This window comes from Brachycentrus maculatus, unplaced genomic scaffold, assembly GCF_059751285.1.
Source record: "Brachycentrus maculatus isolate JH-2025_06_01 unplaced genomic scaffold, ASM5975128v1 h1tg000166l, whole genome shotgun sequence".
NCBI classification, from domain to species: domain Eukaryota; kingdom Metazoa; phylum Arthropoda; class Insecta; order Trichoptera; family Brachycentridae; genus Brachycentrus; species Brachycentrus maculatus.
Genome location: NW_028280919.1, coordinates 278,025 through 291,095, shown reverse-complemented (window position 1 = coordinate 291,095; position 13,071 = coordinate 278,025). Strand labels below are relative to the sequence as shown.

Genomic DNA, 13,071 nt, shown 5'->3' with positions numbered 1-13,071 from the left:
TAAATAAGGAATAATAAAAAAAAATAATGTAAAAAAGAAGTCCACTGACAAGACAAAATGAGGTGGCTTGGTAGATCTCCGCAAAAAAATGCATGCGTGAACGAATGTACTTATGTATATGTAGCTTTATATTTTTTACAAATAAATTCATTTCTGGTGAAAAAATCGCATATTCGTGAAAACCTTCAGTCAGATGTGTATTATATAAACACGTGTATGTACGTATGTTAACGTACGCATATGTTTTAAATAAATGAAATTCTGCAAAAAAAAATTAATAAATGTGACACTATCTTAGTCAGTTAAAATTATCAAGTCGACTAAAATTTATAAATAATTTTTTTTCTATTAAATTGATTTATGCGACAAAGATCTGCTGAATTAATGAACGTTTTCCGGTGTACTCGAATATGTAAACGTGATTCTTGTTTGTGAATTCAGTTTCATTACACATTTAAGTGGAACCAAGGTGACAGACAACATTCTACGATTAGCGCAAATAAAGGATTGGACCTTTAAAAATATGAAGGGTACGACTTTTTTTTAAAAAGCTTTCACAATATCATGAATTGTCCTTATATTTATTCACAAATCGCTCACTCCTTTCAACAACGTCATATATTAAAAAAAAAACTTGATTTTTCAGTAGATCGTTTTCAAAGTTTTAAAATATAATAAAATGTATTAAAAATAAATATCAAGCCACTTATTGAAGTTTTTATTGTGCAACAGATCTTTTTAGGTAAAACCTGAATGTTTTTAAATGAAAAAATAATTAAACAATACCTTTTCTTCAAAATGCAAAAACAACACTTTCTGCCCTGTAGCGGGTAAATATTAAGTAGAAAATTTGCCGCTTTTGCTGGGATATAGTAAATTTTCTGGGCATTTCGAAAACATGCACAACTGAAAATTGACGATTTTAGATAAATGATGTTGTTGAAAGAAGTGATCCATATTAAATAACCAATAAAATTTAACTTCAATTCCACTTTAAAAATATTCCCATTGTGATTCATTTGTCTTCGTTCTAACTTTTTTTTCAAATTTGTATTTTTGTATACATATAAAAACCGTAACAATTTGATGACCTGATGATGAAATGATTATTCCGAAATCGGTAGTCACGATTCAGTGTTTTTTAAAGTGGTTATACCCAAGGTGAACGACGAATGATAAGGAGAGTGTTATAATACCATACCACAAAGTTAACAATGCTTTTAATATACAAATATTATTTTATTTATTTCAGACAATACACATGATGCTAGAGCTAATCGGCCCACGGTTATGGACTTGATTCTCAAACTAATTGGAAATACAATTTATGAACTTCTTACGATCCTTATTGCTCACAGTATCTTAATGTGGTAAGTTAGTATTTATTTATTTAAAAAAAAAGAAAAATATTTTTGTTTTCATTATTTACACAAATAGTTCAATTTCATACTATTTCTGTGAGCCTAAGCGACTCATTATTAGAAATTGGTGTCAAATTGTGGTAGAGTGGGTTCGAACCGAGAAACTCTGACTTAAGAGTCCGTAACACGGGACCACAACCCGACACAATTTTTTTTTAAAACGAACTCTCTCTCTAAATACATGGATCTACTTTATTAGAGAGGTAGAAACGTTATATTTGAAATGTTTTGTATTTTGTAAAAATAAATGTATATATATATATATATATATATATATATATATATATATATATATATATATATATATATATATATATATATATATATATATACATATAAATATATATGTATATATATATATATATATATATATATATATATATGTATATATATATATATATATATATATATAAATATATATATATATATATATAAATATATTTATATATATATATATATATATATATATATATATATATATATATATATATATATATATATATATATATATATATATATATATATATATTTATATATATATATATATATATATATATACATATATATATATATATATATATATATATATATATATATATATATATATATATATATATATATATATATAAATATAAATATATATATATATATATATATATATATATATATATATATATATATATATATATATATATATATATATATATATAAATATATATATAATTATATATATATATATATATATATATATATATATATATATATATATATATATATATATATATATATATATATATATATATATATATATATATATATATATATATATATATATATATATATATATTATATATGTGGTATATATGTTGAGATGGTTTGGACATGTGAAACGAATGAGTGAGGAAAGAACGGTAAAACAAATTTATGAGGTGTGGTGTTCTATTCTCTCTGCCTACCCCTACGGGGAATCGGTTAGTTGGTTAGTTAGTTTATACATATGCACATACATATATGATGTAAATTAAGTGCAAAAAATAGTTTGCGTTAAATGTAATATAAGCTAACTTAAGGAATAAAAAATTTAAATCAATCAAAATTCTTTAACCACACCGAAGTTTTATCGAAGCATAGAATTATAGTTGGTTAATTTTCAGGTTTCTGCATAGTATATGTGGCGTACCAGAAGACTACTACCAAAAGACATGGGATAATATTTTAGACTATACAGGTAAATTACACTGGCCAACAATGATTTTGTAACTGAAATTTTGATGACTGATTTGGACTAAGTTAATCGTTCTTATTCAAAGTCTATATGGTGACAAGCTTGTATCAAGTTTTGATGTTACAGTCATATTATTGTTTGTATGGACCCCATACGTTGAAACCGTAATAGTGGTTGGTATCTAGACATGTTTTAGTCTAAGGTCTAAGAGATTAAAAAAAGCATTGATAATTATGGAGTAACAGTGGAAAAATATTAACTTATTAATATTGAATAGTAAAGCATTATATGTTTATATATAAGTATTCATACATAAATAATAAGATAAAATTGAGTCAATACCAGAGTTAAAAATATCCATAACCAAAAAATCTGACGTGCTACATTTTTTTTGCTTTTGTTTTTTGCTTTATAATATGCTTCACAACCCCAATGCACTTAAATAATATCTTGCTGAAAACTTTATATGCAGAGGGTGTAAAAAATGCACCCTCTCTTGTAACTTTTAAGAAACGTCTAAGTCATTACTATCTATTATTAGAATCCTAACTGCCCATCAAACCTTATCCCGTAGTTTTTCCCTCTGCCTCCTCCCTAAACACCATATTAATTTGCTTTCCTTATTATCATCTTTGTTTTTGTTTTTTTTATATGTTCGAGTACTATCCACCCTCTGATTGCTATATATCGCTCCTTTCAAGAACGTCATAAATAAAAAATCGTCAATTTTCAGCTGTGCGTGTTTTAGAATGTTAGAAAATATACTTTATCCAGCAAAAGCCATTATTGAATTTTTAATGCAACAAATCATTTTATGGTAAAACCTGAAGTGTTGTTTTCTGCCATTTTGAAGAAAAGGTATTGTTTAATTATTTTTTTAAATGGAGAAAAAACCTTCAGGTTTTACCTAAAAAGATTTGTTGCACTGTAAAAAGTTCAATAAGTGGCTTGATATTTATTTTTACAACATTGTGTTATATTTTTAAACTTTAAAAACGCTCTCCTGAAAAATATTTTTATTTTATTTATGACGTTCTTGAAAGGAGTGAGCGATATGTAAGGTATCAAACGTTTTGACCAATATCACTAGTCTGTTTTTGGTTGGTTGGAAGATATATCTTTTTAGCAATAAGCCCGCCAATTCAATTTATTCATCTTTCATTTTTAATGATTTCTATTGGTATATGTTTCAGGTGATGACAGGTTAACATTATACGTCATTGTGCCCAATGTCCTTCTTATAACGGTATTTTGGATATTGGGCGGATTTTTTACCTTTTTAGATATAACAAAGAAACCAGCTTTCCTACTGAAATACAGAATTCAAACGGACAAATGGGAGACAGATATTATTCCTAAATTAAAAAATGTAAGTATTATATATATATATATATATATATATATATATATATATATATATATATATATATATATATATATATATATATATATATATATATATATATATATATATATATATATATATATATATATACATTTATTGATCAGTCCTGAGCTTCAGGTTCAGGAGGATATTAGTTTATAGAAATTGTCATAAAAAAAATCACTGATAATAATTTCGACCTCCTTAGGAATCAAACCCGGGCCCTCCAGAACGGTAGCTAAATACGCTAACCATTACGTTTAAAAACCGTAAACGTTTTTGAAATCGCATCCACGCCGGAAAATCGATTCTAATACCATTGTTCATAAAGTTCAAAATAGCTTATCGACCGCAAAAGCGTTACAATCTTATGTTGACGATAAAAAATTTATGTTTAGACGCATTCATACGAATTATAACGTCATTATACCGTCATTTTTACGAATTATTTACTTAAAAAATATTAAGAAGTCTTAACACTGCCGTTGAATTTTGAATGTGTCGTGTTGTGGTCCTGTGGTTTGTTTCCCGGACTCTTAAGTCAGAGTTTCTCGATTCGAACCACTCTACCACAATTTCTAATAATGAGCCGCTTAGGCTCAAAGAAATAGTATGAAATTAAAATATTTGAGTAAATATTAAAAACACAAATATTTCTCTATTTAAATAAATAAATAAAAAATGTGTACTCTGCTTTGTATCTTAATTTTTCAAGTGGTTTGAACCTACATGTTTGTTTGTTATTATGTTTTCATCAACATCCCCTAGACCAGAGGTTACCAACTCTACGACGAACGATTCGTGTGTGCCCGCCACTATTCGACAGACAGAATTTTTTCATAAACATTAATTAAAAATGTGAATTATTTTGATTTATTTGTCACTTTTAATTATTTTTTTAGTGCCTCAATATTAAATACGTTTGTATCTTTGAGATATTGCATGTATGAGTGTTTTTTTTGCTGATAGCACTTAAAAATAAGTCGATTAAAAATAGATGGCGCCCGCCACCCTACAGGTATTTTAGAATGTGCTTTAGAGTACAAAAAGGTTGGGAACTCCTGCCTTTGACTAAAATATTAAAATTAACTTATCTACAAAATTGAACAACAAAAAAACTAATAGATGTTTCCAATTTGTTACTTTTCAGACAGCAAAGCACGCCTTAAAAATCCAGATTTTCAACATTTGGTTGACTTACATGTTTCACCACATTCAATCTCAACACCCAGATATACGGACTATACCATCATTCCGCTCAATGGTATTTGGTTGGACGGCAATTATTAATTTTCATGAGATTATGTATTACTATTGCCACAGGTAAATATGTTTTTTTAGAAAACCATTTAAGCATTTTGAATTCATTAAAGCCCAATCTCCGGTAAATCGCAACTCAATTTTCTTTAAACCGAGGTAAAATTTTGTGTGATTGAATTTATTCCTTAAAATACGTAATTGAGTATTAAAAATAAAATAAATACGGTTTTTAAAATAAAAGAGTTATTAAGGAGCTAAAAAATTATAAAAATATTTTTTCTATATCCATATTTTCTAAAAATAAGTCAAAACACACACACACACGCGCACACACGCTCACGCACACACACACACACGCACACGCACACGAACACGAACACGCACACGCACACGCACACGCACACGCACACGCACACGCACACGCACACGCACACGCACACGCACACGCACACGCACACGCACACGCACACGCACACGCACACGCACACGCACACGCACACGCACACGCACACGCACACGCACACGCGCACCCACACGCACACGTACGCGCGCACACACACACCCTCTTACACACATTTTCTCTCATAAATACGTGTTTATTTGCTAGATCTACACTAAATATTTTGTACTAATATTTATGTTTCTGTGGTTAACTATAATTGGCTTCTTTAATGTATATCTTTTAATGTTTTGTTTTACATATGTTGCTGTTGCTAACTCAATTTTTTTTTTAAATCAGAAACGTATATTTTGTAATCGCGCGCGGAAGCACGATCGACCTCTTCTGAATTTGAATATACGTATATGTATTGTATAATGTCATATATGACTACCACTTGAGAGTAATTGTAGGTACTTATCTCGGGCAGCTCTAAACAGCGCCTCGGTGATTCTGATCCACAAACGATCTCATATATTCCGGAGTCAGGAGATCCGTCTTCCACCCACACCTCGTCTTTTATAATAACATATATCAAAGTAATGACATTTTATTTGTTTTTAGGTTTATGCATCATAAGATGATCTACAAGTACATTCACAAGCAGCACCATGAATGGACGACGCCGTCAGCTATATCAGCCATGTACCTCCATCCCGTCGAACACGTCTTGCAGTTTCTGCCTGGATTCATAATTATACACATGTTGAATCTCCACCCGTTGGCTATATGGATCGCAGCCATAGCCGTGATCGTCATAACGCAGAGTGACCATTCTGGATACCATTTGCCCTTCCTGCCCAGTTCGGAATATCACGACTTTCACCATTCAAAGTAAGAACAATATTATATTCGACATGACAATGATACAGGTTTTTCACTTAAGAGACATTTTGTTCTCAAGTGATTGTCAGGCATACATAAAGTGACCATACGTCCCGTTTTGAACAGGACCGTCCCGTTTTTAGATAGCCTGTCCCGTTGTTCCCAAGTAAAGTTTCGGTGCGTCAAAATGTCCCGGTTTCAAAAAAAGAGCAACACACGGTAAAAATAAAATAAAAAAGTGCAAAAAATCGACGATAGTTTGTATTATAGCCGTTTCATATAACTTTGCTGAACAAATCCTAGCTTCATTTCGGTGCATATGGCTACAGCAGGTGGCTGGTGAGTCATGTGCAAAGACTAACTAATCGATATAAAGACTCTTTATTTAAATAATAAAACGACATTATTTTTTCATATTCATATCATTTATTTTTCTTATTTTCTTTATCAACATTCCTTTTCTTTTTAATAATACATAAAAACTATGAAAAAATACTTGTTTTCTTGAATATATGTATACTATCACGTACAAATTGGTAGATGTCCCGTTTTGAGAACAAAAATAAATGGTCAGTTTAGGCATATACTGTCAACTGATAGTTGACGTCGGGGTGAACTGTCACGACACTTAAAGAAGAAGAATGGACTAGAGGTGCGACTTATGGACTGTCACTTCTTCTTTTACCCAATTGGGATGGGATCATTTTTTTCGGGTATATATTTATTTAAAGCTTTATTTTTTTCATCTCAAATATATATTAGGCGTTAAAACGCAACACGTCACGAAATTTATACATTGGCGTGTAAGATTTATATATTCTTACCCAAAAACCGAATTAAGCAACGATTATTTTTAAAGAAGTTATATATTATTATTAAATTCGGTTATTTTATTCGATCGCCTTGTCTACGAATGGACCTTGGTTGTTACAATTGTATATAAATATATAAATACCTTCAAAGCAGCACTCACGATTACAGGTATTGAAAATCTTGTAAAAGTGGCTTGATATTTATATTCAATACATTTCATTATATTCTTAAACTTTAAAAACGATCTCCCGAAAAATCAGTTTTTTTTAAATTTTGTATGACGTTTTGAAAGGAGTGAGCGATGTATTAGGTAACGAGGTTATTGATATATTTCCTAAATATTTGAAGTTTTGTAGGAATAGTTTAGGGGTAGGAAAAGGGAATATAATGCCACTAGACTCTGCCTTAACAAATATTATTCTCCTCCTCCACATTCACGAATCTCTCATACATACCTGCCGATTATTCCGACTCCTGATCTGCCCGCTTTCAATGATTTGAAATACTAGATCATGCAAAGTTTTCTATCGTCTTCCTCTGCCCGTATTTCAAACCACATTTGCCTTATAAATTTGTTTTACCGTTTTTTCCTCATTCATTCATCCCACGTGGGCAAACTTGTCAAATAATATTGCATATTTTGTAAATATTTTTTAAAACACCTTTTCTTTGAAGCACTAACTTTATGATTTTACATTTTATAGTTAAAATGTAACTTTGTTTTAAAATCATAAAAATAATGTTAACCGGTTCCAAGCTAACCGCTTCTTTATCAAGACTGTATTACTAGTATTAATCAGTCTTGATAAAGAAGCGGTTAGCTTCGAAACGAATTAAGTTAAAATAAAATATTTATAGTGATTTTAAAACAAAGTTACATTTTAACCTTTTGTTTTTTCTAGATTCAACACTAATTTCGGAAATTTTGGCATAATGGATAGAATACACAATACAGATGAAAAATTTCTCACTTCCGACGCATTTCCTAGAAATATTCTTTTATTCGGATTCAAATCAGCAAGAGAACTCTTTCCAGACAAAATTGAAAGTAAATCAACTTGAGTAAAATATTTGATAGAAATATTCTTTTATTCGGATTCAACTCAGCGTGAAAACTCTTCCTAGACAAAACTGAAAGTAAATCAACTTGAGTATAATATTTGCTAGAAATATTCTCTTATTCGGATTCAACTCAGCAAGAAAACTCTTCCCGAACAAAATTGAAAGTAAATCAAATTGCGTATATTTTTTTAAAAGAAAAATATTTGCTCGCAATATTACGAGTTTTTCCTAATTTTGCCTACATATTCTGGAATTGCTCCTATTAATCAAGATTTCTTTTGTACATCTCAACATGAAGGATAAAGAAAAATATGAAAGTCTGGGCAATCGAGAAGGAAAAAAATTATAATTTTTTTTTAATAAAAAAAAGGTTAAGTGATCACTTTATACACTGGAACATCCTTCATTCCATGAATGACAACCACGCGACTCAAATTTTGGTTATATTTATACTTCAGTCGAAAAAATATTCTTTGGTGATATCTAAGGTTATTTTATTATTTATTATTTTGGACCGGTTGTTTCAGTCTAAAAAATAAGTTTCTGAAAAATGGTACCAAACATTTTTACTTTGATTTTTATTAGTAACATTTTTTTCTAATTATATTTTAGCCTTGAATAAGTTAGATTTTCTTACTGCGTAATAATTTTTTCCATTTTGCATAAATTGAAATGACTCACAATCATCAAAAGCATGAAAAGTTTTTAATAATATATACAAGAAAAAATATTTATGTTTAAATATATATATATATATATATATATATATATATATATATATATATATATATATATATATATATATATATATATATATATTTATATATATATATATATATATGTATATGTATATATATATTTATATATATATATATATACATATATATATATATATATATATATATATATATATATATATATATATATATATATATATATATATATATATATATATATATATATATATATATATATATATATATATATATATTGTCTTACTCTAACTGTCCATCAAAATTCCTCCCTTAGTTTTTCCCTCTACCTCCTTCCCCAAACTCCTTTTTTCCTTTGCCCTCCTTATTATAAATAAAATTAATAAAATAAATCAATTATCATATTTTGTAATTTATATTTTTTGAAATGTCAATTTGTAATTTGTTTTTTTTTTTTCAAATATGTTCAAGTACTATCTACACTCTGATGGCAAACAGCTATTTATGGTATCAAACATATTGATCAATATGATCTGTTTTTGGTTGCATTTTAGCAATAAGCTCGCCAATACACATTTTTTTTTCTGCACATGAAGTTTAAATAAATAAATAAATAATATTTTATTCATATGAAATATCATGTTTTGATTGTAACGTAAGATTAAGGATATTAAACATTATTTTATTTATAAAGTAAACAGATGAATCCTCGTTGCATATTTTTTTCACCCTTTTAACCTTTATCCGAATCCCAAAGTTTTATTTTACGATATTCAAGATACGAGATGAGAATAACTATCTTCATCATAAATTGCATAAAGGTAAGGTAAGGTGATCAGTCTTATGCTACGTGGTTTAGATAACTCTACATAGCTACTAGATTCTTCTTAAGGTGGAGACTGACCGGAGCTTTTCGTCGTAACGTAACGTCGTAACATCGCTCGCGGTGAGCATCAGCGAGCATCCGAAACTATGGATGGAGCGCTCGGCTCGCTGTACTGACTTCCTAAGTGCTCGTTTCGTAACGTGTAACGTTACGACGAAATGGCTCCGGTCAGTCTCCACCCTTAAGCCGCTTGTGCACTACACGGAATTTTACCGTCAGCAGTACGGTTTTGAAAAATGAAAGCGACTACGACAGTTTAGCGTGATCGAATTTACGCGCAACGTGTTCACGCACGGATCAAGAGCACCGATCCGAAGAAAGATGGACAAAAGCACAAGCCAATCCAAGCCAATCATCCGTTTTATCTGATAACTGACGTGCCGGGCGGTAAAATTCCGTATAGTGCACAAACGCCCTTAGACATTTTGAATCTGTCATAAATCTATTTTGTCAGGTTGTTAAAGATACCAAATCTGTTTGTAATTTTTGTAGATTATTATTCTGAAATAAAATACTATTATTTAACATTTCAACAAAGATGAAGAAGAATATGGGAGTCCGGGGCATTTGCGACCGTCATAGGCTGGTTTAAGTGATTCACCATTCTAACCATGACTAACCTCATTACTCAAATTCTCTGAAATTCTATATATTTATATATTCGATACATATTGCTTAAATTTACTAGAATATCACTAGAGACATCTATAGTGAGATGAGAAAACTTTTTACTGAGTAGAAATAAAAATCTAAATATCCACCAAAACACACAAATCGCCATTAACACATATGATCCAAAACACAGAAACACATAAAAATATTAACATACAACTCTGCTTCCATTATCCGTAAAGTCATTAACCCTAGAATACTAAAGTATCGTAAAAATTACGACAAGAAAATGAAGATTCCGGGAAAAATCAACGCTCGCGTTTTTCCTGCGCCCGCTACTTCACGGTACCTTCTTAAGGCCCAGCATTCGTTAAGTCGCATCCATTCCACCGGAGACTATATGAGAGGTCACTTATCTACTCAGGCCTATTTTTTTTAAAGAACGTATATTGGATTTCTTTTTGTTTTTTAGAATTACGACTTCAGGAATGCTGGGCTTTAATGTGCATTTAATATATTTCATTTTTACATGATCTAAGCCCAAAGAATGTAACTATTATTTCCTAAATAACTAAATAGTATTTAAGTATATATTATTTATTCCCGTTGTATTTTCCGCCTTTTACTGTCCGCCTCCGTAGTGTAATGGTCAGCACTCTCGGCTACCGTTCGATTCCCCAGGGGGGTAAAATAAATATAAGTGATTTTTTCACTGTCATTTTTATTCAATATTACCCTGGACTGGTACCTGAAGCGGAGGGCTGATCACCTTTCCTTCATGTGTAAACGATCAAGATAACACTGCGTTTATATGACGCAGTGCCCTATGCACCATTGGGGTGCGGATAAGGGTTTTATTTTATTTATTTTTTTTATGTCCTATTTTTTACGCATATTTAGTAATAACGTCACTAGTAGGATAGATCAGGAATCTAAGGTTAAATACGAATCTACGAAGAAAATAACTATTTATAATTGGATGATGGAGGTAGATATATCTGAAATAGATCGCATCATTCGAATATGTCTAGTATTTATTTCATGGTATAAAGTTAATACTGTAAACAATTTACTTTGCATATAGTTTTATAAATAAGTAAGTTGAGTGATAGAAGAAAACGTTTTCTTCAGATTAACTTATAAAAAATTAAAAATAATATTTTAAACTGTCCCTTGTTATTGCAATTGATAAATATTTATGCCCCAACCAGAAACACGAGAAACCGTCAAATATTTTATTGTTATAACAGCCTAACAGCCTGGATTTAATACTTCTAAACACCGAAGAGAAAACCTCGGCAATGATTTCGCAAACCATGTCGATATCTGGAATATGTCACTTCCTAACTATAAAGCAATGATAATTACAATATTTCAGGCTGATGCATAATTCCTTGTTTTATATGTTCATCTTTGTTCATACTTCCTTGTACATATTATGTACAAATTGGCTACGGCTATTAATAAAGGGGAAAAAGAGCTTTTGGTACAGGAAAATAAGCGAAACCACATTATTAGATAAATTTTAAATTGATAATTATGACAATGATGATATCCGTCCACGAAATTCGACGAGTGGAAGGGATGTTATATTATATGTTTAAAATCCAATTTCGTTTTTTCCCTTTTAATGTATAACATAGTAATACGGTTCATTTTTACATTATGGAATATTGCAGAATTTGTATCATTATCTTATGTGTACTCATAAAATAGCCCCATGATTTCATTTCATATCTTTATCCCATATGAATAGTGGTATCTTATATTTTGTATGTTAAAAGTATTCTTAAGTTTGTGGTGTGGTAATATAACACTCTCCTTATCGTTCTACGTTCACTTTGATACCTATACATGTACCTTTGATACCTATACATGTATTTCATACCTTTGAAACCTATACATGTATTTGATACCTCTATCACTTTGATACCTATACATGTATTTGATACCTATATCTATACATGTTCAACCCTGATGATGACAAGGTTTTTGTCGAAACCGGTTGGTGGAAAAAAGGTACCAATAAAAAGTGGTTAAAAACAAAGTTGTTTTATTTAATAAAGTTTATAAAAATGTGCCACAAAGTATCTGTGAAAAACATTCAAGAAATTAGTGGTTATTTGTTATAATATTGTATGACAGATAATAACAACGAATTCGTACGTACTTTGGCCGATATATTTTTAAAAATGAAGCAGATTTTTTTTATGCTATAAAATATGCAATGGGTTACATGATTACTCATTTCTCCAATCGATAAACGTGATTGTTACAGTACGCGGTGGTACGCTTTTTTTTAACATTTTTTTTATGAAAAATTAATCATATACCCTTTAGACCAGGCCTGGTCAACCCGCGGCGCTTTAACATGTGGCTTGCGGTAATGAGTGATGATTTTTATATTGAATGAAATATTTTTTATTTTAGA

The 13,071-nt window shown here is 29.8% G+C and overlaps 1 protein-coding gene across 1 annotated transcript; it reads left to right on the top strand.

The window, feature by feature from the left end:
- Window positions 1–398: 398 nt before the first annotated feature.
- Window positions 399–9,852, top strand: LOC148308400 (fatty acid hydroxylase domain-containing protein 2-like). The gene is made up of 8 exons (XM_088261744.1): window positions 399–530; window positions 1,253–1,370; window positions 2,576–2,649; window positions 3,840–4,015; window positions 5,181–5,353; window positions 6,294–6,563; window positions 8,270–8,415; window positions 9,614–9,852. The coding sequence occupies exons 1-8, from the start codon at window positions 524–526 to the stop codon at window positions 9,628–9,630; spliced, it is 981 nt and encodes a 326-aa protein (XP_088117870.1). The 5' UTR covers window positions 399–523; the 3' UTR covers window positions 9,631–9,852.
- Window positions 9,853–13,071: the final 3,219 nt, after the last annotated feature.